This window comes from Procambarus clarkii, chromosome 21, assembly GCF_040958095.1.
Source record: "Procambarus clarkii isolate CNS0578487 chromosome 21, FALCON_Pclarkii_2.0, whole genome shotgun sequence".
In the NCBI taxonomy this organism is placed as follows: Eukaryota; Metazoa; Arthropoda; class Malacostraca; order Decapoda; family Cambaridae; genus Procambarus; species Procambarus clarkii.
In genome coordinates this window covers 44,805,065-44,830,084 of record NC_091170.1, presented here as the reverse complement: position 1 = coordinate 44,830,084, position 25,020 = coordinate 44,805,065, and the positions used below count along the sequence as shown (strand labels likewise).

Below are 25,020 nucleotides of genomic sequence, written 5' to 3'. Positions count from 1 at the left end.
GCAGGCGGCTTGACGTTTGCGAGGCACTACACATCAAGAAGTCAACACCAGCAATCAACAGCCAATTATTGCACAACTATATATACATATATATATATTGATAACCTTCATAAAACAAATAACTAAGCTATGCATCCTTAGCTGGAACATATGACATCTCAGATGAGATTTTTGGATCAGTCTTACGTGACTCTCTGGTCATACATTACACGCTGGTCCCACCTAAATTTACTTAAGGTCCACTATCTCTCTCGTGCTTTTGACAAGGACAGAAAGCCGGCAAGTTGTTGGTTATTAAGGTCTTCCCCCATTTGTCCTGATAATTTTATCAAGGTGGATTTAAAAATTCAGCAGTGTTTTGGTATTTACAGCTTTAGAGGATAGGCGATTCCATGGGTTTATAACCATATGAGCGAAAAAGCATCTCCTGTTTTCTGTCCTACATTGAGGCTTGTTGAGCTTGAAAATGTTGCTCCTTGTTTGTGTTACATCTCACCTTTTAAACAAGTTGTCTGGATCAATATCCTCCAAATTAAATTAATTAATGAAGTAAATTAATTATGTCATATTAATTAAATTGTTCAGTATTTTACAAGTTTCGATGAGGTCAGCCCTGACATGTCTAGTTTGGAGTGTTCTTAGCCGTGAGGCCCTCAAGCGTTCCTGGTGTGCAACCCATTTACGCTCTTTCATATAGTCATTATTGACTTATTAAATACGTGCATATGTGACATACTAATTTATTGTGACTATTTTAGTTTACCTTGAAAAGCTTCATAGAAAACACCGACCTTACCTAACCTTCTTAGTATGTTAAAATAAGCATCTTATTGCTTCTTAATTACAATTATTACTTAACCTATTATAGGTATAGGTTAATATTATTACTTAACCTATTATAGGTATAGGCTAAAATTATTACTTAACCTATTATAGGTATAGGTTAAGTAATAATTGTAATTACGAAGCAATAAGATGCTTATCTTAAAATACTAAGAAGGTTAGATAAGGTCGGTGTTTACTATGAAGCTTTTCAAGGTAAACTAAAATATTCACAATAAATTAGTATGTCACATATGCACGTATTTAATAATTCAATATTGACTGTAAGAAAGTGCGAGAACGGGTTGTGGTGTGAGAGTTGATTTGGTTCTGGAATGATTTTTGTTGCCCGGCGTTTAACGCCCTTCAAAGCAGCTATGTCCTTCTGAAGATCAGATCTCCTTGCTTGGATACAGTAATACAAGTAAGATTTATACCAGAGATTTATACTAAATTCTTTTACCTTGAAGAAAAAACTTCTCTTGACTATTCCCAGGGCTTGGTCAGCTTTTTTTTATAGCAGCTCCCACATAAATTTAAATTTTTCCCCGATTTGCGAGTTTATTGGGCAGCGCCACTCATCCTGTGAACGGACATACCGCCATAGCAGCATGTACAACACTCCCCAATAGGAAGAAAACCCGCTGGGTTGTTGATCCTGTCACTTGTACCCAGACAAGTGTAACGTGAGGCAAGACAGTGTTACGAGTGTAACACGTAAGGCCTCACTATCACTGTCACTACCCACTTTACCATAAATCTTAGTGTCATCTGCAATGTTGATGATGTGGTTTAAAATATTCTCATGTATGTCATTAAATTTTAAGTCAAAAAGGTTGGCCCTAAAATAGACCCGTGTGGTACCCAACTCACCACCACTCTGGTCTTATCTTACACTCTGGTGTTATCTTACTCTCTGGTCTTATCTTACGATCTGGTCTCATCTTACACTCTCATCTTATCTTACGCTCTGGTCTTATCTTACACTCTGGTCTTATCTTACGCTCTGCTCTTATCTTACGCTCTGGTCTTATCTTACGATCTGGTCTCATCTTACACTCTCATCTTATCTTACACTCTGGTCTCATCTTACACTCTGATCTTATCTTACTCTCTGGTCTTATCTTACGCTCTGGCCTTATCTTACAATCTTACACTCTGGTCTTATCTTACGCTCTGGTCTTATCTTACGCTCTCACCTTATTTTACAATCTAACACTCTGGCCTTATCTTGCTCTCTGGTCTTATCTTACTCTCTGGTCTTATCTTACTCTCTGGTCTTATGTGGGAACCGACCTGTGAGATTTATATTTGTTTAATTTATATGAATTTATATTTACGTTAATTTATATACTTCGATAGCAATTTGTATAATGATAAGTGGACTGTATTTCTGCAATAATCTCATAATCTCACAAATCGATCCTCTACACATTAGGGGGGGTTTATATTACACATATGCAGCCAATCAAACTACAGTAATAGACTACATACTATTAAACATTGAAGAGGTTCCTTATCTTATAGTACAGCAGGTTAGTCCACCAGGTATAACTAGGGTGTAGACACCAAATTATCCTCTTTGAGGTAGCTTCCATATCACCCAGTAACTGGTGCACAATCTTGCATCCTCGTCTTGACCTGTCAAAAGTGCGCTAGCTGTGAAGCCAGATACCTATATATGACAAGTATATCAGAGAAAACAGTACATAGAACATTAAGACCTGGCTTAATTACCTTTAGTTTGAGGCTTCCACGTGATCTAACCGGGTCAACCCTATATCCTGACATTAATGGCCATAAATGAATGATAAACGGGTTTCGGATAGACACTTAACTTGAATTTGTAGACAGCGTGTTGACAAATGGTACACCTTTGGTTTCCATAACACTACGTCCAAGTAAATTTAACAGGAGCCGAATTTGCTCCCGTGTGAGCCTCTGGTCTCAATAAACAACAATGGCTGCCCTCCTTCCTCACTGACGCCTGGCCTACTTTGTCCAGATTTCAGAAAGTGATAGAAGGGTCACATTTACTCTACTTTAATATTGATAATTAAGTTAATTTATATAAGATGTTTTTATGATGGTAAAGTCCAAAGACTAATGTATTTAAGAATAATTCCCAGCAGAATAGCTGGTGAATTATAATGGTATGTGGTGATGATATCCCGTTTTCTTTAGATGGTAATTCCACTACAAGTTACGTTTTCTATGGGTAACTTGTTGGTAATACAGCTATTATCTGTATGATATATTAAATGGTGTCGGATTTTCCGACATAATTCCCCAGGGGCTGCTCACGGGTCGAAGTCCTAATTAGAACAGACGAACACCGATACTCCTCCATCGAATTATTACATTAATTTGATGTTAGTAGTTAGTAATCACACATTTGTGCGTCTGTTCGTACAGGACGGATGTCCCGTACTAGAGTTGCAGGGGTTAGAAGTCTAATGCGATTTCATTTCCCTGTCAACTCTTGAAAGGCTAATATTCAAGCCTTATTACATATTATTTAACCCAGAAGACTGAATGTGATCAAGTACTACAGTCAAGTATGATTCAGGGACTGCAGTGAGATCAGTGACATTAGATATAACTTGAAGTTTCTTCAGGTAACTGGTCACTGATATATAAACACTGAGGCCCATGGAATACATCTTGATTAAATAATAAATGTATCAAATCAGTCATCAGATTTATTGGGGTTTAATTTAATTAATTGATTCAGAAGATTGAATAGCTCATCATTAAAGTAAAGTATGGTTCTGAGACTGCAGTGGGTTCAGTGACATTGGTCGCAGTGACTTGTAGCTGTTTTAGGCTACTGTTCACTGATTTGCCACTGAGGCCTCATGAACTCATCTCCAGCTTTAAATGATGATACTAACATCAACCTCTGTTACTATAGTCAGCTGTAATCTCCTTAGTATAATGCTACTGGAGAAATATAATCAGCTGACAAATTTAGATTCTATTGGTATTGTTTATCTGCAGGCATAGGTCTCCTCAGGCTTGATACTGGGCCTGAGAGTAATTTACCTCCTGCAGAGTTTAACATGGTTATACCCTGATATTTAGTAGGGCTACCGATGAATCGATGGCAATAGTCTGTCCCTACAAGGAGACCGAAGTCGGTGAGGTGATCAGACTTAATATTATCTGCCAATTTTATTCCTCTATTTCTCAGGAATTTGGCTGTTGCTCTCAGACCTTGAACTTGTAGGTCTACTGGTATTTTGTCCACCACAATGGCTTGTACTCGACAGACGTACCTGCCTAAGCGTACTGATGGTTGTACCACCTGGTAGACTTGAGGTCCTGCATCTGTTACAAACCCTGAGATGTTGAATGACATCTGGGCTACAGGCCTTAATTGTAATTCATCTGCCAACTTTTTAGTGATATATGTTCTCTGGGATCCTTGGTCAAACAACCCACGGGTATGGACCTTGGCCCTCTTATTCAGGATGGTAATTTGGGCAGTAGGCAAAGTCGTATTACCTTTAGACTTTGCCGATTGGACACTCTTTGTTTGTTGCACCTTGCAGTACTGTACTGTGGTGGGAATGCTATCTTCCACCTTGGGGTTTGGAGACGTTGTTTTGGTGTCTCTGCACAATACTGCATGGTGCTGACCTTTGTTACACCTATTACAGGTGTGTAATTGGGTCTCACAATCCTTGATGTTATGTTTCCTGAGGCACCTCGTGCAATGTTGCAAATCTTTGAGTCGCTCAACACGGGCGTCACTATCAGGAAAATTAGGGCAGTGGTACATTGAATGTTTCTCATTGCAGAACAAACATGTTCCATAGCTTCCAGTACCCTTTGGTGTCACGTTCTTGGGTGACACAGTAACTATAGGCTTGGAGGGTCCCACTGCATATACGCCCACACTGCCACTGTTCCACTTTGGTGTTGAATTATATTGTCTAGATTGATTTGGTGTACCTTTGGTACTCTGTGGTTTACTATTATTGGTTTCTGAGGGTTTACTTGGTGGTTTTAATTTGTCATGTGTTCGTAATTGATGAACTACTGACTTTAAACCTTCAGATATTTCATTCATGGATAAGATGCTTTTATTGTAATGAGCACTCATTTGTCTCAATATGTCCCTAGGTATTTTCTCCTGGACAATTATTTTCAAGACCCACTCAGCCCCGTTTGTATCTGCTGTCAGGCTGAGGGCATTGATCAATGATTCTACCTCCAGCTTGAAGACTTGGAGTGAATCAGCTGAAGCCTCCGGTGGGGGTAAATGCAACAGCTCATGAACTAAATGTGATGTTCTTACTTCTGGATCAGCATAATTATCCTTGAGGAGTTTTACTGCCAGATCATAGCCGTCATTAGTTAATCTCAGATGGGATACTACTGTTTTAGCCTCACCTGATAATTGGCCTTGCAAATAAGAGAATTTACTACTCTTTGGTAAAGATTGTTTTGAATCTACAAGGTCAACGAATTTGTTCCAAAATTCATCCCAATCTTCCTCATCTTTTCCTGAGAAAGTGGGTAAATTAATTGGAGGGAGTCGAGCTTCTGCTTGACTCGTATTAGATGCAACTGTTGTTGTTGTTGCTGTTGCCTTGTTCTGGGCAATTAATTTGACATAAGGCTGTAACGTGGCCTGAGTGTGATCTTCATAATTCGCAAGATCAACCATAATGTCGTCTATTTCTGTTTCTGATAAATTGGTATTGGCAAGTTCAGCCACATATGTTACTATTTGACATTTGATTTGCTCAAATTTACCTGCAGCTGCTTGATAATAGCTTTCCAGGTCAGCATAATCAACTGTTGATCGTTGTGACAAATCTTCACATTTCTTGATCTGTCTTGTTAAGTGGCCTTTAAGACCTGCAAGGGTTCTTTTCATTCTCCCTGCATTATCCATACTGGCTAGTTGGTGAAGCCTTGTGGGGCTTGTACTTGGGCTGCTCATAATACTGAACAAACTCTAATGATAGCCTAGGGTAAATTCTGCACTCACTAGGCTGTAATCCTACCTCTACTAGAGGTTAGCACTTAAAATTAATACACATTATATATATACAATCATCCACACTAATGATTTGAGTGATAAACCAGTGTCATGGAAGTACCTTTAGGTTAGCTCTTCTATATCACCCTAGGATGGTAGAGACACTAATTAATCACTCAAAGGTGTAATGATCATAAGTAATTTATTATATATACAACTCAACTCGAGTTGATAAAAATTACACCCAAAATAGGGTCTGGACCATTCATTAATGGTGTTAGGTTGTTCAATATAAACACCTCCCCACCTCACTGTGTGGTGTGTGCACGTGAGGGGTACAACTGACTATTGTAATAATGGGACTAGGATGAACGATAATAGTTCAACTAGTCAATGGTTAATATCCTACCCTGTTGTGGGTTGGCAATTAGTAAATATTATACTGTGATCACTAGTGCAATTTATATTAAATAATTCTCTATTTTGGAGAAATAATATACACAATTATTGATAATAGCCTCTTAATTAGCCTCTATGAAACTTCTAATATTATCTAGAAGTATTAAATGTTATTAGTGACCTCGCGAAATAAAGTCCACAAAATTCGTGGATAATCTCTCGCGAAATGTAACACCACGAAATCCGTGAACAATCTCGCGAAGACACAGTCACTAATTTGGCTGGATTCTATATTAGCGCTGTCATTTCACGAAATAACACGCCACCAAATATCTGTGGGTGTGCATGAAACCGCTGACTAAGGCTGAACTCGGCTGAGGGAGGCTCCTGAGCTCCCTCGAGGCTACGCTTCCGTCTTTGACTGGCTGGCCTTTGTTTAAATAACACTGCACTAGTATATTTAATGAATCCACTGGTTAACTGGTTCATCCGGTACTAAGATGACCAAATGTGGGTTCACAAGGATCAAATAATCCGTCATCCGGTTCGAAGATGACCAAATAATGTGGGAACCGACCTGTGAGATTTATATTTGTTTAATTTATATGAATTTATATTTACGTTAATTTATATACTTCGATAGCAATTTGTATAATGATAAGTGGACTGTATTTCTGCAATAATCTCATAATCTCACAAATCGATCCTCTACACATTAGGGGGGGTTTATATTACACATATGCAGCCAATCAAACTACAGTAATAGACTACATACTATTAAACATTGAAGAGGTTCCTTATCTTATAGTACAGCAGGTTAGTCCACCAGGTATAACTAGGGTGTAGACACCAAATTATCCTCTTTGAGGTAGCTTCCATATCACCCAGTAACTGGTGCACAATCTTGCATCCTCGTCTTGACCTGTCAAAAGTGCGCTAGCTGTGAAGCCAGATACCTATATATGACAAGTATATCAGAGAAAACAGTACATAGAACATTAAGACCTGGCTTAATTACCTTTAGTTTGAGGCTTCCACGTGATCTAACCGGGTCAACCCTATATCCTGACATTAATGGCCATAAATGAATGATAAACGGGTTTCGGATAGACACTTAACTTGAATTTGTAGACAGCGTGTTGACAAATGGTACACCTTTGGTTTCCATAACACTACGTCCAAGTAAATTTAACAGGAGCCGAATTTGCTCCCGTGTGAGCCTCTGGTCTCAATAAACAACAATGGCTGCCCTCCTTCCTCACTGACGCCTGGCCTACTTTGTCCAGATTTCAGAAAGTGATAGAAGGGTCACATTTACTCTACTTTAATATTGATAATTAAGTTAATTTATATAAGATGTTTTTATGATGGTAAAGTCCAAAGACTAATGTATTTAAGAATAATTCCCAGCAGAATAGCTGGTGAATTATAATGGTATGTGGTGATGATATCCCGTTTTCTTTAGATGGTAATTCCACTACAAGTTACGTTTTCTATGGGTAACTTGTTGGTAATACAGCTATTATCTGTATGATATATTAAATGGTGTCGGATTTTCCGACATCTTATCTTACACTCTGGCCTTATCTTACTCTCTGGTCTTATCTTACACTCTGGTCTTATCGCACTCTCTGGGCTTAACTTACTCTCTGGTCTTATCTTACATTCTGGTCTCATCTTACACTCTCATCTTATCTTACACTCTGGTCATTACACTTGTACTCATATTATGGCTGTTCAGCTTCGAAGTTTTAATTTAATAATATTGAGCGATTAGATTGATTAAAATAAGCATCGTAAATTCGGATATATAACATAAACTGTCTTGTTACAACACAACTCGAACATCGTCCTTGAAGAGACGTTTGCACGTGTTTCCCCAGACAGTCAGTAAAGATGCATCTAACTGGCTTAATAAGAAAACCGGTTAGCCGGTTTGCTCCAAGTCCCATCTAGACGTCACGCGACCCTTATATAAGCCTCTCTACTATATCTCCGCCATTTCAAGCACCACGTCATCATCCCCATTATTTACATCACGTCATCCCCGAGAGTAGCAACTGGAGCCCGTCACTCCTAAAGCGGCCCACGTACTCCTTCCTTCATCACTGCTGCATTTATAACTCTACGTGTAAAAGACCAATCCCAGCGGCGTCTTGATCTATGAGCCAAGCATTTTGTACAGTTGTCATTCTGTTCTAAGCTAAGACTCGAAACGCTCTTCATTCACTTCAGTTCTCTGCTTGTCTATACTGTAAACTAAAGCACCGTACTTAAATTTACCTAAATCTACACGAGGGGCCCACTATCTCTAGTGGCCTCTACGGGAGAGAAAGTCGGCGGCTTGTCCAAGGGCACGACCACTATTCTTCTAGCAAAAACTCCCAATATTATTTATTTATAATTCAGAATTCATATTTTTTTACGAGTATTTGTCATATACGGTCCAAGAATATATTTGTGTCGGCGACAGTCAGTATATATTATCTCGGGGAAAAAGATGGTTGTGGTGGCGGGCTGTCTAGTGGACGCTGGTGCTGGCTGGCTGTCTGGTGGACGCTGGTGCTGGCGGGCTGTCTGGTGGACGCTGGTGCTGGCAGGCTGTCTGGTGGACGCTGGTGCTGGCGGGCTGTCTGGTGGACGCTGGTGCTGGCAGGCTGTCTGGTGGACGCTGGTGCTGGCTGGCTGACTGGTGGACGCTGGTGCTGACTGGCTGTCTGGTGGACGCTGGTGCTGTCTGGTGGACGCTGGTGCTGGCAGGCTGTCTGGTGGACGCTGGTGCTGACTGGCTGTCTGGTGGACGCTGGTGCTGGCTGTCTGGTGGACGCTGGTGCTGGCTGTCTGGTGGACGCTGGTGCTGACTGGCTGTCTGGTGGACGCTGGTGCTGGCTGGCTGTCTGGTGGACGCTGGTGCTGGCAGGCTGTCTGGTGGACGCTGGTGCTGGCTGGCTGTCTGGTGGACGCTGGTGCTGGCAGGCTGTCTGGTGGACGCTGGTGCTGGCTGGCTGACTGGTGGACGCTGGTGCTGACTGGCTGTCTGGTGGACGCTGGTGCTGTCTGGTGGACGCTGGTGCTGGCAGGCTGTCTGGTGGACGCTGGTGCTGACTGGCTGTCTGGTGGACGCTGGTGCTGACTGGCTGTCTGGTGGACGCTGGTGCTGGCTGGCTGTCTGGTGGACGCTGGTGCTGACTGGCTGTCTGGTGGACGCTGGTGCTGACTGGCTGTCTGGTGGACGCTGGTGCTGGCTGGCTGTCTGGTGGACGCTGGTGCTGGCAGGCTGTCTGGTGGACGCTGGTGCTGACTGGCTGTCTGGTGGACGCTGGTGCTGACTGTCTGTCTGGTGGACGCTGGTGCTGGCTGTCTGTCTGGTGGACGCTGGTGCTGACGGTCTGTTTGGTGGACGCTGGTGCTGACTGTCTGTCTGGTGGACGCTGGTGCTGGCTGGCTGTCTGGTGGACGCTGGTGCTGACTGGCTGTCTGGTGGACGCTGGTGCTGACTGTCTGTCTGGTGGACGCTGGTGCTGACTGGCTGTCTGGTGGACGCTGGTGCTGACTGGCTGTCTGGTGGACGCTGGTGCTGGCAGGCTGACTGGTGGACGCTGGTGCTGACTGGCTGTCTGGTGGACGCTGGTGCTGGCTGGCTGTCTGGTGGACGCTGGTGCTGACTGTCTGTCTGGTGGACGCTGGTGCTGGCTGGCTGTCTGGTGGACGCTGGTGCTGACTGGCTGTCTGGTGGACGCTGGTGCTGACTGTCTGTCTGGTGGACGCTGGTGCTGACTGTCTGTCTGGTGGACGCTGGTGCTGGCTGGCTGTCTGGTGGACGCTGGTGCTGACTGGCTGTCTGGTGGACGCTGGTGCTGACTGGCTGTCTGGTGGACGCTGGTGCTGGCTGGCTGTCTGGTGGACGCTGGTGCTGGCAGGCTGTCTGGTGGACGCTGGTGCTGACTGGCTGTCTGGTGGACGCTGGTGCTGGCTGGCTGTCTGGTGGACGCTGGTGCTGACTGGCTGTCTGGTGGACGCTGGTGCTGTCTGGTGGACGCTGGTGCTGGCAGGCTGTCTGGTGGACGCTGGTGCTGACTGGCTGACTGGCTGTCTGGTGGACGCTGGTGCTGACTGGCTGTCTGGTGGACGCTGGTGCTGGCTGGCTGTCTGGTGGACGCTGGTGCTGACTGGCTGTCTGGTGGACGCTGGTGCTGACTGGCTGTCTGGTGGACGCTGGTGCTGGCTGGCTGTCTGGTGGACGCTGGTGCTGGCAGGCTGTCTGGTGGACGCTGGTGCTGACTGGCTGTCTGGTGGACGCTGGTGCTGACTGTCTGTCTGGTGGACGCTGGTGCTGGCTGTCTGTCTGGTGGACGCTGGTGCTGACGGTCTGTCTGGTGGACGCTGGTGCTGACTGTCTGTCTGGTGGACGCTGGTGCTGGCTGGCTGTCTGGTGGACGCTGGTGCTGACTGGCTGTCTGGTGGACGCTGGTGCTGACTGTCTGTCTGGTGGACGCTGGTGCTGACTGGCTGTCTGGTGGACGCTGGTGCTGACTGGCTGTCTGGTGGACGCTGGTGCTGGCAGGCTGACTGGTGGACGCTGGTGCTGACTGGCTGTCTGGTGGACGCTGGTGCTGGCTGGCTGTCTGGTGGACGCTGGTGCTGACTGTCTGTCTGGTGGACGCTGGTGCTGGCTGGCTGTCTGGTGGACGCTGGTGCTGACTGGCTGTCTGGTGGACGCTGGTGCTGACTGTCTGTCTGGTGGACGCTGGTGCTGACTGTCTGTCTGGTGGACGCTGGTGCTGGCTGGCTGTCTGGTGGACGCTGGTGCTGACTGGCTGTCTGGTGGACGCTGGTGCTGACTGGCTGTCTGGTGGACGCTGGTGCTGGCTGGCTGTCTGGTGGACGCTGGTGCTGGCAGGCTGTCTGGTGGACGCTGGTGCTGACTGGCTGTCTGGTGGACGCTGGTGCTGGCTGGCTGTCTGGTGGACGCTGGTGCTGACTGGCTGTCTGGTGGACGCTGGTGCTGGCTGGCTGTCTGGTGGACGTTGGTGCTGACTGGCTGTCTGGTGGACGCTGGTGCTGGCTGTCTGGTGGACGCTGGTGCTGACTGGCTGTCTGGTGGACGCTGTTGCTGGCTGGCTGTCTGGTGGACGCTGGTGCTGGCTGGCTGTCTGGTGGACGCTGGTGCTGGCTGTCTGGTGGACGCTGGTGCTGACTGGCTGTCTGGTGGACGCTGGTGCTGGCTGTCTGGTGGACGCTGGTGCTGGCGGGCTGTCTGGTGGACGCTGGTGCTGGCAGGCTGTCTGGTGGACGCTGGTGCTGACTGGCTGTCTGGTGGACGCTGGTGCTGGATGGCTGTCTGGTGGACGCTGGTGCTGGCTGTCTGGTGGACGCTGGTGCTGGCTGGCTGTCTGGTGGACGCTGGTGCTGGCTGGCTGTCTGGTGGACGCTGGTGCTGGCTGTCTGGTGGACGCTGGTGCTGACTGGCTGTCTGGTGGACGCTGGTGCTGGCTGGCTGTCTGGTGGACGCTGGTGCTGGCTGGCTGTCTGGTGGACGCTGGTGCTGGCTGGCTGTCTGGTGGACGCTGGTGCTGGCTGTCTGGTGGACGCTGGTGCTGACTGGCTGTCTGGTGGACGCTGGTGCTGGCTGGCTGTCTGGTGGACGCTGGTGCTGGCTGGCTGTCTGGTGGACGCTGGTGCTGGCTGTCTGGTGGACGCTGGTGCTGGCTGTCTGGTGGACGCTGGTGCTGGCTGTCTGGTGGACGCTGGTGCTGACTGGCTGTCTGGTGGACGCTGGTGCTGGCTGGCTGTCTGGTGGACGCTGGTGCTGGCTGTCTGGTGGACGCTGGTGCTGGCTGTCTGGTGGACGCTGGTGCTGACTGGCTGTCTGGTGGACGCTGGTGCTGGCAGGCTGTCTGGTGGACGCTGGTGCTGGCTGGCTGTCTGGTGGACGCTGGTGCTGACTGGCTGTCTGGTGGACGCTGGTGCTGGCAGGCTGTCTGGTGGACGCTGGTACTGTCTGGCTGTCTGGTGGACGCTGGTGCTGGCTGGCTGTCTGGTGGACGCTGGTGCTGGCTGGCTGTCTGGTGGACGCTGGTGCTGGCTGTCTGGTGGACGCTGGTGCTGGCTGGCTGTCTGGTGGACGCTGGTGCTGGCGGGCTGTCTGGTGGACGCTGGTGCTGGCTGGCTGTCTGGTGGACGCTGGTGCTGGCTGGCTGTCTGGTGGACGCTGGTGCTGGCTGGCTGTCTGGTGGACGCTGGTGCTGACTGGCTGTCTGGTGGACGCTGGTGCTGGCAAGCTGTCTGGTGGATGCTGGTACTGTCTGGCTGTCTGGTGGACGCTGGTGCTGGCTGGCTGTCTGGTGGACGCTGGTACTGACTGGCTGTCTGGTGGACGCTGGTGCTGGCTGGCTGTCTGGTGGACGCTGGTGCTGGCTGTCTGGTTTACGCTGGTGCTGGCTGTCTGGTGGACGCTGGTGCTGGCTGTCTGGTGGACGCTGGTGCTGACTGGCTGTCTGGTGGACGCTGGTGCTGGCAGGCTGTCTGGTGGACGCTGGTGCTGGCTGTCTGGTGGACGCTGGTGCTGGCTGGCTGTCTGGTGGACGCTGGTGCTGGCTGTCTGGTGGACGCTGGTTCTGGCAGGCTGTCTGGTGGACGCTGGTGCTGGCTGTCTGGTGGACGCTGGTGCTGGCTGGCTGTCTGGTGGACGCTGGTGCTGGCTGGCTGTCTGGTGGACGCTGGTGCTGGCTGTCTAGTGGACGCTGGTGCTGGCTGGCTGTCTGGTGGACGCTGGTGCTGGCTGGCTGTCTGGTGGACGCTGGTACTGGCTGGCTGTCTGGTGGACGCTGGTGCTGGCTGGCTGTCTGGTGGACGCTGGTGCTGGCTGGCTGTCTGGTGGACGCTGGTGCTGGCGGGCTGTCTGGTGGACGCTGGTGCTGGCTGGCTGTCTGGTGGACGCTGGTGCTGGCTGGCTGTCTGGTGGACGCTGGTGCTGGCGGGCTGTCTGGTGGACGCTGGTGCTGGCTGGCTGTCTGGTGGACGCTGGTGCTGGCTGGCTGTCTTGTGGACGCTGGTGCTGGCGGGTTGTCTGGTGGACGCTTTTGCTGGCTGGCTGTCTGGTGGACGCTGGTGCTGGCTGGCTGTCTGGTGGACGCTGGTGCTGGCTGGCTGTCTGGTGGACGCTGGTGCTGGCGGGTTGTCTGGTGGACGCTTTTGCTGGCTGGCTGTCTGGTGGACGCTGGTGCTGGCTGGCTGTCTGGTGGACGCTGGTGCTGGCTGGCTGTCTGGTGGACGCTGGTGCTGGCGGGTTGTCTGGTGGACGCTTTTGCTGGCTGGCTGTCTGGTGGACGCTGGTGCTGGCTGGCTGTCTGGTGGACGCGGGTGCTGGCGGGCTGTCTGGTGGACGCTGGTGCTGGCTGGCTGTCTGGTGGACGCTGGTGCTGGCGGGCTGTCTGGTGGACGCTGGTACTGACTGGCTGTCTGGTGGACGCTGGTGCTGGCTGGCTGTCTGGTGGACGCTGGTACTGACTGGCTGTCTGGTGGACGCTGGTGCTGGCGGGCTGTCTGGTGGACGCTGGTACTGACTGGCTGTCTGGTGGACGCTGGTGCTGACTGGCTGTCTGGTGGACGCTGGTGCTGGCGGGCTGTCTGGTGGACGCTGGTGCTGGCAGGCTGTCTGGTGGACGCTGGTGCTGGCAGGCTGTCTGGTGGACGCTGGTGCTGGCTGGCTGTCTGGTGGACGCTGGTGCTGGCTGGCTGTCTGGTGGACGCTGGTGCTGGCTGGCTGTCTGGTGGACGCTGGTGCTGGCTGGCTGTCTGGTGGACGCTGGTGCTGGCGGGCTGTCTGGTGGACGCTGGTGCTGGCTCTTCTAATTTTTTCTTTCTTATTCGGATTCTCCCTCGGTTATCTTTTTTACCTATTCCTTCCGTCTCCATTTTCATCTAAGACTCTCTCTTCTTGTACATTTTCTTGTCTAATTCCAAAGTGCATTATTGTTTGGTTCGTTCAGTTCGTAGAAAGGCAGTTCACACAAAGGAAAGGGAACTATCAGGAGAAGTACCAAGCTATTATGGTTATATAGCACTTAGGACAAGGATTAGGTCAGGACAAGGATTTGGAATGGGACGGGGAGGGGGTTATCTTGAGGTTATCTTGAGATGATTTCGGGGGCTTAGCGTCCCCGCGGCCCGGTCCTCGACCATGCCTCCTTTTTGTTACACACCCCCAGGAAGCAGCTGTCTAACTCCCCAGGTACCTATTTACTGTTAGGTAACAGGGGCATTAGGGTGAAAGAAACATTTTGCCCATTTGTCTCTGCCTCCACCGGGGAAAGAACCCGGAACCTCAGGACAACAAATCCGAAGTGCTGTACACTCAGCTGCCAGGGGGGGGGGAAGGAATGGTGCCCAATCACTTGGGCAGTCGGGGATTGAGCGCTGACCTGCATGAAGTGAAACCGTTGCTCTGCCATCTAGTTTAAGTGGTTGGGGTACAGTTCACTCAAATTGCAACTACTTTTTTTGTTGATGGCTTAAACTGTATATCTTACACTAATGAGAGCAGTCTCTGTGGTGTAGTGGTAGAGCACTCGCCGGCACTTCGCAAGCACTTTGGCCTGGGTTCATATTCTGGCCGGGGAGGAGTGATCAGGTGCCAGTCCTTAACCTTTGCCTTTATTCCCGCAGCAGTGAATGAGTATCTGGTTGTTAAACGATTTGGGGGGTCGTATTCTGGGGGGAAAATTTGGATTAAGGACTTGCCCAAAACGCTATGCGGGCTGGTGGCTTTACAAGAATGTAAAAACTCTTGTATATATAAATATTTTGTTTTTTCGTTAGATAAGCCTGGATTACGAAATTCATGTTAGGTTTAAATTAGATTAGATAATAAGTGTAATTATCTGTTGATGAACTGCCTCAAGTAACAATAGTGACCAGTCTCTGGTATTGCAGGTGTGCATAGCTGACATAGACAAGGAGGCAGGCGCCGTCACACTCCAGGACCTTCAGGCCAAATACAACCCTGACAACGTCATTTTCGTCGACTGTGACGTCACCAAAGATGAGGCTTTTAAAGGTGAGAATTTTATCACGAATACATTATAGATAGCAAGGAACTGTCAGCATTCATTGTAGTTTGGTTTATTTTATGTTTGAGTTCTACACCCAAAGACACTATTTTAGCCAGGGAGTGATTAGGCTTGCCAAACTTGCAGGAGCTTGGGAAGCCGCCGTTGAGAGGCTGGGGCCCGTCTCACTACTTATCAACAATGCGGGTATTGGCAATGAGCAGAACTGGCAGAAGACAGTTGATGTTAACTTGGTGAGTTGCTTTTTCCAGTAATACTCAAACATTCCTTCCTTTCTCCATGCTCTTTTCTCTTTTGCCTATTTCATGACAACATCCTGTATGTAGAATACATATTCAGCAATTTTTATTTTACTTCAAATTCTAATCAATTGTATCTTAGCAAAATCCCCTTATTTGGGGCTATTATCTCTCTGAGCTGGACTTGTGACAATCTTATTACATAATCCTAATTCTTGCCTATTATAAGGTAAAAAACTCTCCACTTTCCTTCTTAAATTGTAGTGAATATGCACTATCGCAAAGAAAATAATATTTCCTCCCTATTTCTATTCCTTCCCTCCCACCTTTTTCCTCCCTATTAAGAAAGAACCCAACAACTTGTGTTCAAGGATAGACCCGCCACAAAAAAAGGGGGCCACTTAGCTGTAATTTTTTGCCAAAACGAAAAGTTACGGCTAAACAGTCATGCCATCTACTCAGTTAATTCATTGTGTCAGGGAACAGGCAGCCAAAACTCTAGTACAGTTTTTTCTGCCCCCAGCAACCGGGAATTGTTATAACTTCCACACAGAAATGGAAGCTTCCACTTCTGTGTGGAAGTGGAAGTTTCCACTAAAAAACTTTTGTGTTTTCTTTTTAACCACAAAAACACACATGCGGGAGCAAGCACAATGATGCAGATGACATCAGCTATGAGACTTGTACACGAGCAGAACTAGCAGAATAATAGACTTGAATTTAACTTAATAATAATTCAATATTTATAATGTTAAATAATTATCGAGCCGCTTACCGCACGAAGGATAAATCACCATTACATTATTGTATACTATGAGGAGTCTCCTGATGCAGGGCGGCTGCATACGGGGAACGCTGCTGGGCCTGGAGAAGATGGGCATCAACAAGAGCGGCGCTGGGGGCGTGGTGGTCAACATCTCCAGCATCACGGGGCTCAAGGCGGCACCCCTGGGACCCGTCTACGCCTCTACCAAACACGCTATCGTTGGCCTCACCAGGAGTTTAGGGGTGACTACAGCCTACTGTTTATGTTTCTTCATGTTATTCAAGTTTCATCCCTCCCTCTCGATCTCTAGCATATCCGTGTTATATCATTGGCAATAATCTTCACGATGCGACACAAGAAAAGTCAAACAATGAATATTAGTTATATTGTTATTTAATTTTCATTTTGTCTCCTGAATATAGTCAAAAGTACCTTTTACAGTTCAGTAATGTATAAATGTATATATTGTATTAAATGTATATCTTGTATAAAATATGAACAAATTTAAGTAAATTTTGGTGGCATATACTGTCATTTAACTAGTATTAGAACACCATAAATAACTGCATTACTATTCATAGTCTTTTGAGAAAAATCTTGCACTGCAGCAACCCAACACTTAAAGAAAAAATAGACTTGAGTTTAACCTAATAATAATTCAATATTTTTAATGTTAAATAATTACCGAGCCGCTTAATGCACCAAGGATAAATCACTGCCTGTACACTAACCATCTTCCTGCCAAGGTAAACCAAACTAATAATGCAACCCGTTCTCGCAAATTCGTAAAGTCAATATTGACTTATTAAATAAGTGCATAGGTGATATGCTATACATAATAGATACCCTTAAAAAGCTTCATAGAAAACACCGACCTTACCTAACCTTGTTAGTATCTTAAGATAAGCATCTTATAGCTTCGTAATTACAATTGTTACTTAACCTATTATAGGTATAGGTATCTTAAGATAAGCATCTTATAGCTTCGTAATTACAATTGTTACTTAACCTATTATAGGTATAGGTTAAGTAATAATTGTAATTACGAAGCAATAAGATGCTTATCTAAAGATACTAACAAGGTTAGGTAAGGTCGGTGTTTTCTATGAAGCTTTTAAGGGTATCTATTAGTAGTAGGGTTGGCAACGCACAGGGGAATTTTTTTTTCTGGGAGAAAATTCCCCTGTGCGTTGCCATGGTTTTCAGGTGAATTTGGGGGGGAGAAAAATTCCCCTGTGCGTTGCCATGGTTTTCAGGTGAATTTGGGGGGGAGAAAATTCCCCTGTGCGTTGCCATGGTTTTCAGGTGAATTTGGGGAGTCACAGATTTGGAATTAGGGAATTCTTATAATGAAAAATAATGTCATACGAGTTTGTTAAAGTTCTTATGAGAAAAATAATTTCCGAGACTTAGAAGTTTGTTAAGGCCTTATGGGACAAATTCAAGTAACGTATGTAGCGCTTTAGGGTTTCCAGGAGAACTCTACGGACATGTTTTACATGTTTTCAACTTAGAAAAATCGTCTATGTAAGCCTTAGTTATTCATATAAATTTAGAAAATCACCTGTGTAAGTCATGGTTTTCAGGGTTTCGTACATCACACCCCCCTCCCTCCCCCCTTACCTCGCAATCTCTCGCGTCACCTTTATTTACCTTACGCCCGGCCAGCCAGTCGGCTCTTATCTTATCTTATCTTCTTCATAATATCTGGACCGTCCCTCCTCTCTCTCTCTCTCTCTCTCCTTTCATTCAGTTCAGTTCAACTATTTTCCAACATCGTATGTTTGCTCCTTTTCATTAAGCAAGTCAGTTTTACACAAATAAATCATGTTAGTAAGCATGTTCTAGCTCACGTTCCCCCACCTTAGTCCCCTGTCGTATAATGAATACTATCATTCCAATCCCTCTAAAATTTAAAAATAATCATATTTCAAATGTAGTTCAATACAGTAATTTAGTTACCAAGCTCCAGCGCTTGTCCTCCGCCTTAGCTCTCTCTCGTATCTTCGTTAGTATCAGTCCAATTTCCCTGAAATTTTTACCCTCTGTATTTCAGGCACCATAAATAAGATCAAAACAGTTACCAAGCTCCAGCGCTTGTCCTCCGCCTTAGCTCTCTCTCGTATCTTCGTTAGTATCAGTCCAATTTCCCTGAAATTTTTACCCTCTGTATTTCGGGCACCGTAAATAAGATCAAAACAGTTACCAAGCTCCAGCGCTTGTCCTCCGCCTTAGCTCTCTCTCGTATCTTCGTTAGTATCAGTCCAATTTCCCTGAAATTTCTACCCACTGTATTTCAGACACCGTAAATAAGATCAAGTCAGTTACTGAGCTCCAGCTCTCGTCTCCGCCTTAGTTCTCCTTCGTATCTTTGTAAATAACCCATCAATTTCCCTAAAATTAAAAGCAGACATACTTCAAAGTTAGTAAATAAGATCAAGTCAGTTACTGAGCTCCAGCTCTCGTCCCCCACCCTCTTCCACCCTCAAGTCTTTAAACCATCAATTTCCCCGAAATTTTTTACCCTCTGTATTTCAGACATAGTAAATATGAAGTAAACAATTATAAAACTCTAGCTCTTGTCCTCTGTCCAAGCTCACTTTTGTAAATTCATTACTCTCAGTCCAAATCACCCAACTACATTTTCAGACATAGTAAATAAAAACCAGTTCAGTTATCAAGTTTCAACTCTTGTGCCCCAGCTTAGTTCATTTTGTACAAGTTCTTTATTTCCAACTATATCACATGAGATTTAAGATCACCTTATTTTCTAACGTAGTAAAATTAATCAGGGCATTAACCAAGCTCCATTCCCTCAGCCTTAGATCATCAGACATAAATATTTTCGATCAAGTCCGTCTCCAGCTTAACTCTTACCCTTTCCCTCCCTTACCTTCTCATCCCCAACGTATCAAAACCTTCAATAATCATACTGTATTTGCATATTTTCTCTATATTCACTGTGTTCTTCGTATTCTCATCCGTGTTCACTCCATGTTCTTCAAATGTTCACAGTCCCATTCAGTTCATATTTTCACAAGTATCTCAATTTTTTATGTAATCTTTCTCTTAGTCTCATTATGTTCTCTACAAATTCTAGTCATATTTTCTATGTTTTCATATTCATCACATGTTCTCTTTACAACTTTTATACTCAATATTCATGCTAACTTCCATATTTTGTGTTCTTTGTCAATATTCATGTTCCTCTACAAGTTCATGTTCCTCACAAGATCACTTCGTTTTTCACCTTCACTTACATGTTTTCTACATTCTTTTGTCATATTCTCCATGTTCTTCACAAGTCCATTGTTCATTCTTTGTAATCCCTATTCTCCTTATCATGTTTTCATGTTCTCTGTAAGTTCATATTCCCAGCATGTTCACTGTATTCATCAACTTTTCTTACATATGTTCTTTGCCATGTTCCCCATATGTTCTCTAGGTTTTTCCCCTTACATGTTATCTAACGTTCCTTAACTAAAAAATCTTTCACCAATCAACTAAAAACATAGTCACTTTCGTCATTTCTCAACTAAACTTATTATCCAGTCAACTAAAAATAGTCAGAAATAGCCTCGTTCAACACTGTTCTTAACTAAAACAACCTTTCTCTTAGCTAAAAATTGTCAAAGGAAACTTTTTTTCAGCACTTTCTTAACAGGCGCTATGTTTCATCAAGAAAAAAATTGTCAAAGGAAACTTTCCAAAACTGTTCATATCTAGCTTTTATCCATCGTCAATCAACTAAAAATAATAACTTTCATCATTTCTTAACTAAACATATTCCCCATTCATCAGAAAATAACCGTGTTCATCATGTTTCATTGTCATTTCATAACTAAAATTATCTGCCAATCATCAGAAAAAGTCATGTTCATCATGTTTTGTCTTTTTCCTTAACTAAAGTATTCATCAGTCAACTAAAAATAGTTACTTCATCATGTTTCCTTGTCATTTCTTAACTAAAATATCACTTCTCTCATCTGAAAATAGTCATGTGTAGTCTCTTTCCAACACTGTTCTTAACTAAAACAGCCTTTCGCTTAGCTAAAAATTGTCAAAGGAATCTTTTCAGCACTGTTCATAACTAACTTTATCCATCGTCAAGTCAGAAAATATAGTCAAAGATATCTATCATCGTCGTTCTTAACTGACATTTATACTTTGTGGAGCACTAAAATAGTCAAATGTAACTTTTTCAGCACTTTCGTAAAAATTATATGTCGTCAAGTACGAAAAAAAATAGTCAAAGGTGCTCTCCGTTACACCAAAGTTACTCTTCGATAAATCAAAAGACACTCTTCAATACATCAAGGACTTACTCAAAGACACCAAAGTTACACTCTAAGACATCCTTCGAGACATCAAAGACTTCCTTAAGACTTCAATGGGACTCTTCCATTCATCAAAGACATTCTCTAAGCCCTCAAAGTTATTCTCAGCACAATCAAAAGTTATTCCGAGACAACAAAAGTTATTCTCAGAACAATCAAAAGTTATTCCAAGACAACAAAAGTCATTCTCAGAGCTATCAAAATTATTCTCGGAGTCATCAAAAGGTATTCTCTAACTCACTTTTGGTCATTAAAGTTAATTTCTATGTTATAAAAGTTTGTCTCAGAGACATCTAAAGTTAATCTTAGAGTTATCAAATGTAATCTCTAACTCTCTTTTGTTCATCAAAGTTGATCTCAGAGTTAACAAAGGTAATCTCTAACTCACTCTCGTTCATCAAAGTTGTTTCAAAGACATCAAAGTTATTCAAAGAGCTAACAAAAGTTATTCTCAGAGTCACCTTCGTTCTTCAGAGAAACTTTCCAAAACATCTTTATTCATCAAAGTTATTCTCAGAGGCATAAAAGTCATTCTCAGAGCTATCAAACTTGTTCTCAAAGTCATCAAACTTATTCACAGAGTCATCAAAGTTAATCTAAGACATCATTTTTCATCAAAGATATTCTCTCTAAACCATCAATGTTCTTCTCTAAGACATAAAAGTTATTCTCAGAGTCACCTTCGTTCGTCAGAGAAACTTTCAAAACATCTTTGTTCATCAAACTTGTTTTCAAAGTCATCAAAAGTTAATCTAAGACATCTTCTTTCATCAAAGTTATTTTCAGAGACATCTAAAGTTATTCTCAGAGCTATCAAACTTGTTCTCAGAGTCATCAAATGTTATTCTCGAAGTCATCAAAGTTATTTTCAGAGACATCTAAAGTTAATTTCTATGTTATAAAGTTATTCTCAGAGACATCTAAAGTTAATCTTGGTCATCAAAGTTATTTTCAGAGACATCTAAAGTTAATTTCTATGTTATAAAGTTATTCTCAGAGACATCTAAAGTTAATCTTGGTCATCAAAGTTGTTCTCTAAACATCAATGTTGTTCTCCAAGACATCAAAGATGTTCTCAAAATCATAAAAGTTATTCCCAGAGCTATCAAAGTTAATCTCAGAGTTATCCAAAGATATTCTCATGTCCACAAAAGTTATTCCAAGAGACGTCAAAGTTGTTTCAAAGACATCAAAGTTAATCTCAGAGTTATCCAAAGACATTCTCAGAGACATCTAAAGTTATTCTCTAAGACATCAAAGTTGTTCTAAGAGTTATCAAAAGTTATTCTCAGTCATGATATGTTATTCTCTAACTCACTTCCATTCATCAAAGACATTCTCTAAGTCCTGAAAGTTATTCTCTAAAGACAACAAAGTCTTTCTCAGAGCTACCAAAGATGTTCTCTAAATCATAAAAGTTAATCTTAACTCACCTTCGTTCATTAGAGAAACTTTCCAATCCATATTCGTTGACCAGAGTTATTCTCAGAGTCATCAAAGCGATCTCTAATTCATCTTCGTTCTCCAAAGTTGTTCTCTAAGACACCTTCATTCATCAAAGAAACTCTCCTTCTTCCATCATGTTATTCTTTAAGACATCTTCAGTCATAAAATTTTCTCTCCAAAATGTAACTAGTTCAGCTTTTCATACCAAACCTGCATTTCTGTTAAAACATATTTTCTTAGTTGCTTTACCCTAAAACTGTTCTCTGAACTACACTGTTCAAACCTACGTAACCTATCCTCTCCACCCAATGTTACTTAGTTAACGTAACGTTCCTAAACCTAGCTTTACCTATCCTAACATACCTTACCTTACCTTCCCTATCTTACCTAACTTTACCTATCCTAACATAACTTACCTTACCTTCCCTATCTTACCTAACTTTACCTATCCTAACATAACTTACCTTACCTTCCCTAACTTAACCTAACTTTACCTATCCTAACTTAACTTACCTAACTTATTCTGCTTAACATAACTTACCTTACCTTCCCTATCTTACCTAACTTTACCTATCCTATCCTAACCTAACTTGTCTTACCTAACTTAATCTTACTTTCCCAAACTGATGTATCCTAACTTATCTAGTCCAACCAGACATGATCTAACTTAAGTATTCCTTCTTGTCTTTGTGTTTCGCCAATCATTGTCTCATATTCATTTACTCATTTCATTAGTTAATTTCTCAAATGGTCACTTATGCATTTCAAGTGCTATTTGTTAGAGATTGGATATTTAAGCATTTCAAAGAATTATAATTTCTCAAATGGACGTTTTTGCATTTCAAGTGCTATTTGTTAGAGATTGAATATTTAAGCATTTCAAAGAATTTTTGTTATATATGGGCATTTACTCATTTCAAGGGATAATTTCTCAAATGGACGTTTTTGCATTTCAAGTGTTATTTGTTTAAGAATGGGTATTTAACCATTTCAAAGGATTTTTGTTATATATGGGAACTTACTCGTTTCAAGGGCTAATTTCTCAAATGGTCATTTTTGCAGATCAAGTGTTATTTGTTTAAGATTGGGTATTTAACCATCTCAAAGGATTTTTGTTATATATGGGAACTTACTCGTTTCAAGGGCTAATTTCTCAAATGGTCATTTTTGCAGATCAAGGGTTATTTGTTAAAGTTCATCAAGTTGCCCATAAGTTGTATTAGTAGGTTCTATCTTATGTTCTTATTTCCCAACCCCTTAACCTAACCTCTTGTAATCTTAGTGTATTTAGTAGGTTCTATCTTATGTTCTTATTCCCCAACCCCTTAACCTACCTCTTGTAATCTTAGTGTATTTAGTAGGTTCTATCTTATGTTCTTATTCCCCAACCCCTTAACCTAACCTCTTGTAATCTTAGTGTATTTAGTAGGTTCTATCTTATGTTCTTATTCCCCAACCCTTTAACCTAACCTTTCAAATGTAGTTTATTGTGTTTTGACATATTTGTTTAATATATTATCCTTTTCCTAACCTTTCAGATGTAGTTTTGTTTCTCCTTTTTGTATATTTTTACCCAAACCATCTTTCCTTCTTTACTTTGATTCTCCTACTCCTTCTAACCCTCCTTTTCTATCTCTCTCCCTTATTCTCTCTCTTCCTCCCCCTCTCTCTCCCTCATTTGCTCAAATGCTCTCTTGTTTCTCAAATTCAAGTCTTATTGCTCCCATTCTCACACCCTCATTCTCATTCACTTAGTTTTTCTTTTTCTCAATTCAAGTCTTAGTGCTCCCATGCCCACACTCTCTCTCATTCTCTCTTCTTTGGTCCCATTTTCTTCCGCCCCCTCTCTCTTACTCCTTGCTCTTCTTTCATGCTCTCACTCCCTCGAGCTCTTGTTTCTCAAATTCAAGTCTTAGTAGATCTGATTCTTTACTATTGTAATTTTTATTATTACTATGATAAAGAATGAACTTATATGTGAAAACAAAGTAAAGAAGGAAAGATGGTTTGGGTAAAAATATACAAAAAGGAGAAACAAAACTACATCTGAAAGGTTAGGAAAAGGATAATATATTAAACAAATATGTCAAAACACAATAAACTACATTTGAAAGGTTAGGTTAAAGGGTTGGGGAATAAGAACATAAGATAGAACCTACTAAATACACTAAGATTACAAGAGGTAGGTTAAGGGGTTGGGAAATAAGAACATAAGATAGAACCTACTAAATACACTAAGATTACAAGAGGTTAGGTTAAGGGGTTGGGAAATAAGAACATAAGATAGAACCTACTAATACAACTTATGGGCAACTTGATGAACTTTAACAAATAACCCTTGATCTGCAAAAATGACCATTTGAGAAATTAGCCCTTGAAACGAGTAAGTTCCCATATATAACAAAAATCCTTTGAGATGGTTAAATACCCAATCTTAAACAAATAACACTTGATCTGCAAAAATGACCATTTGAGAAATTAGCCCTTGAAACGAGTAAGTTCCCATATATAACAAAAATCCTTTGAAATGGTTAAATACCCATTCTTAAACAAATAACACTTGAAATGCAAAAACGTCCATTTGAGAAATTATCCCTTGAAATGAGTAAATGCCCATATATAACAAAAATTCTTTGAAATGCTTAAATATTCAATCTCTAACAAATAGCACTTGAAATGCAAAAACGTCCATTTGAGAAATTATAATTCTTTGAAATGCTTAAATATCCAATCTCTAACAAATAGCACTTGAAATGCATAAGTGACCATTTGAGAAATTAACTAATGAAATGAGTAAATGAATATGAGACAATGATTGACGAAACACAAAGACAAGAAGGAATACTTAAGTTAGATCATGTCTGGTTGGACTAGATAAGTTAGGATACATCAGTTTGGGAAAGTAAGATTAAGTTAGGTAAGACAAGTTAGGTTAGGATAGGATAGG

General features: G+C 43.3%; 1 protein-coding gene across 4 annotated transcripts in view; it reads left to right on the top strand.

Moving 5' to 3' along the window:
* LOC123760576 (15-hydroxyprostaglandin dehydrogenase [NAD(+)]) overlaps window positions 1-25,020 on the top strand; it is a 154,126-nt gene that overhangs the window by 105,337 nt on the left and 23,769 nt on the right. For all 4 annotated transcript variants that reach the window (XM_045746259.2, XM_045746260.2, XM_069328378.1 and 1 more), the window contains 3 exons: window positions 15,149-15,272; window positions 15,412-15,518; window positions 16,359-16,532. In XM_045746259.2, coding sequence (XP_045602215.1) covers window positions 15,149-15,272; window positions 15,412-15,518; window positions 16,359-16,532 — 405 coding nt within the window. The remainder of the gene's footprint in view (window positions 1-15,148; window positions 15,273-15,411; window positions 15,519-16,358; window positions 16,533-25,020) is intronic.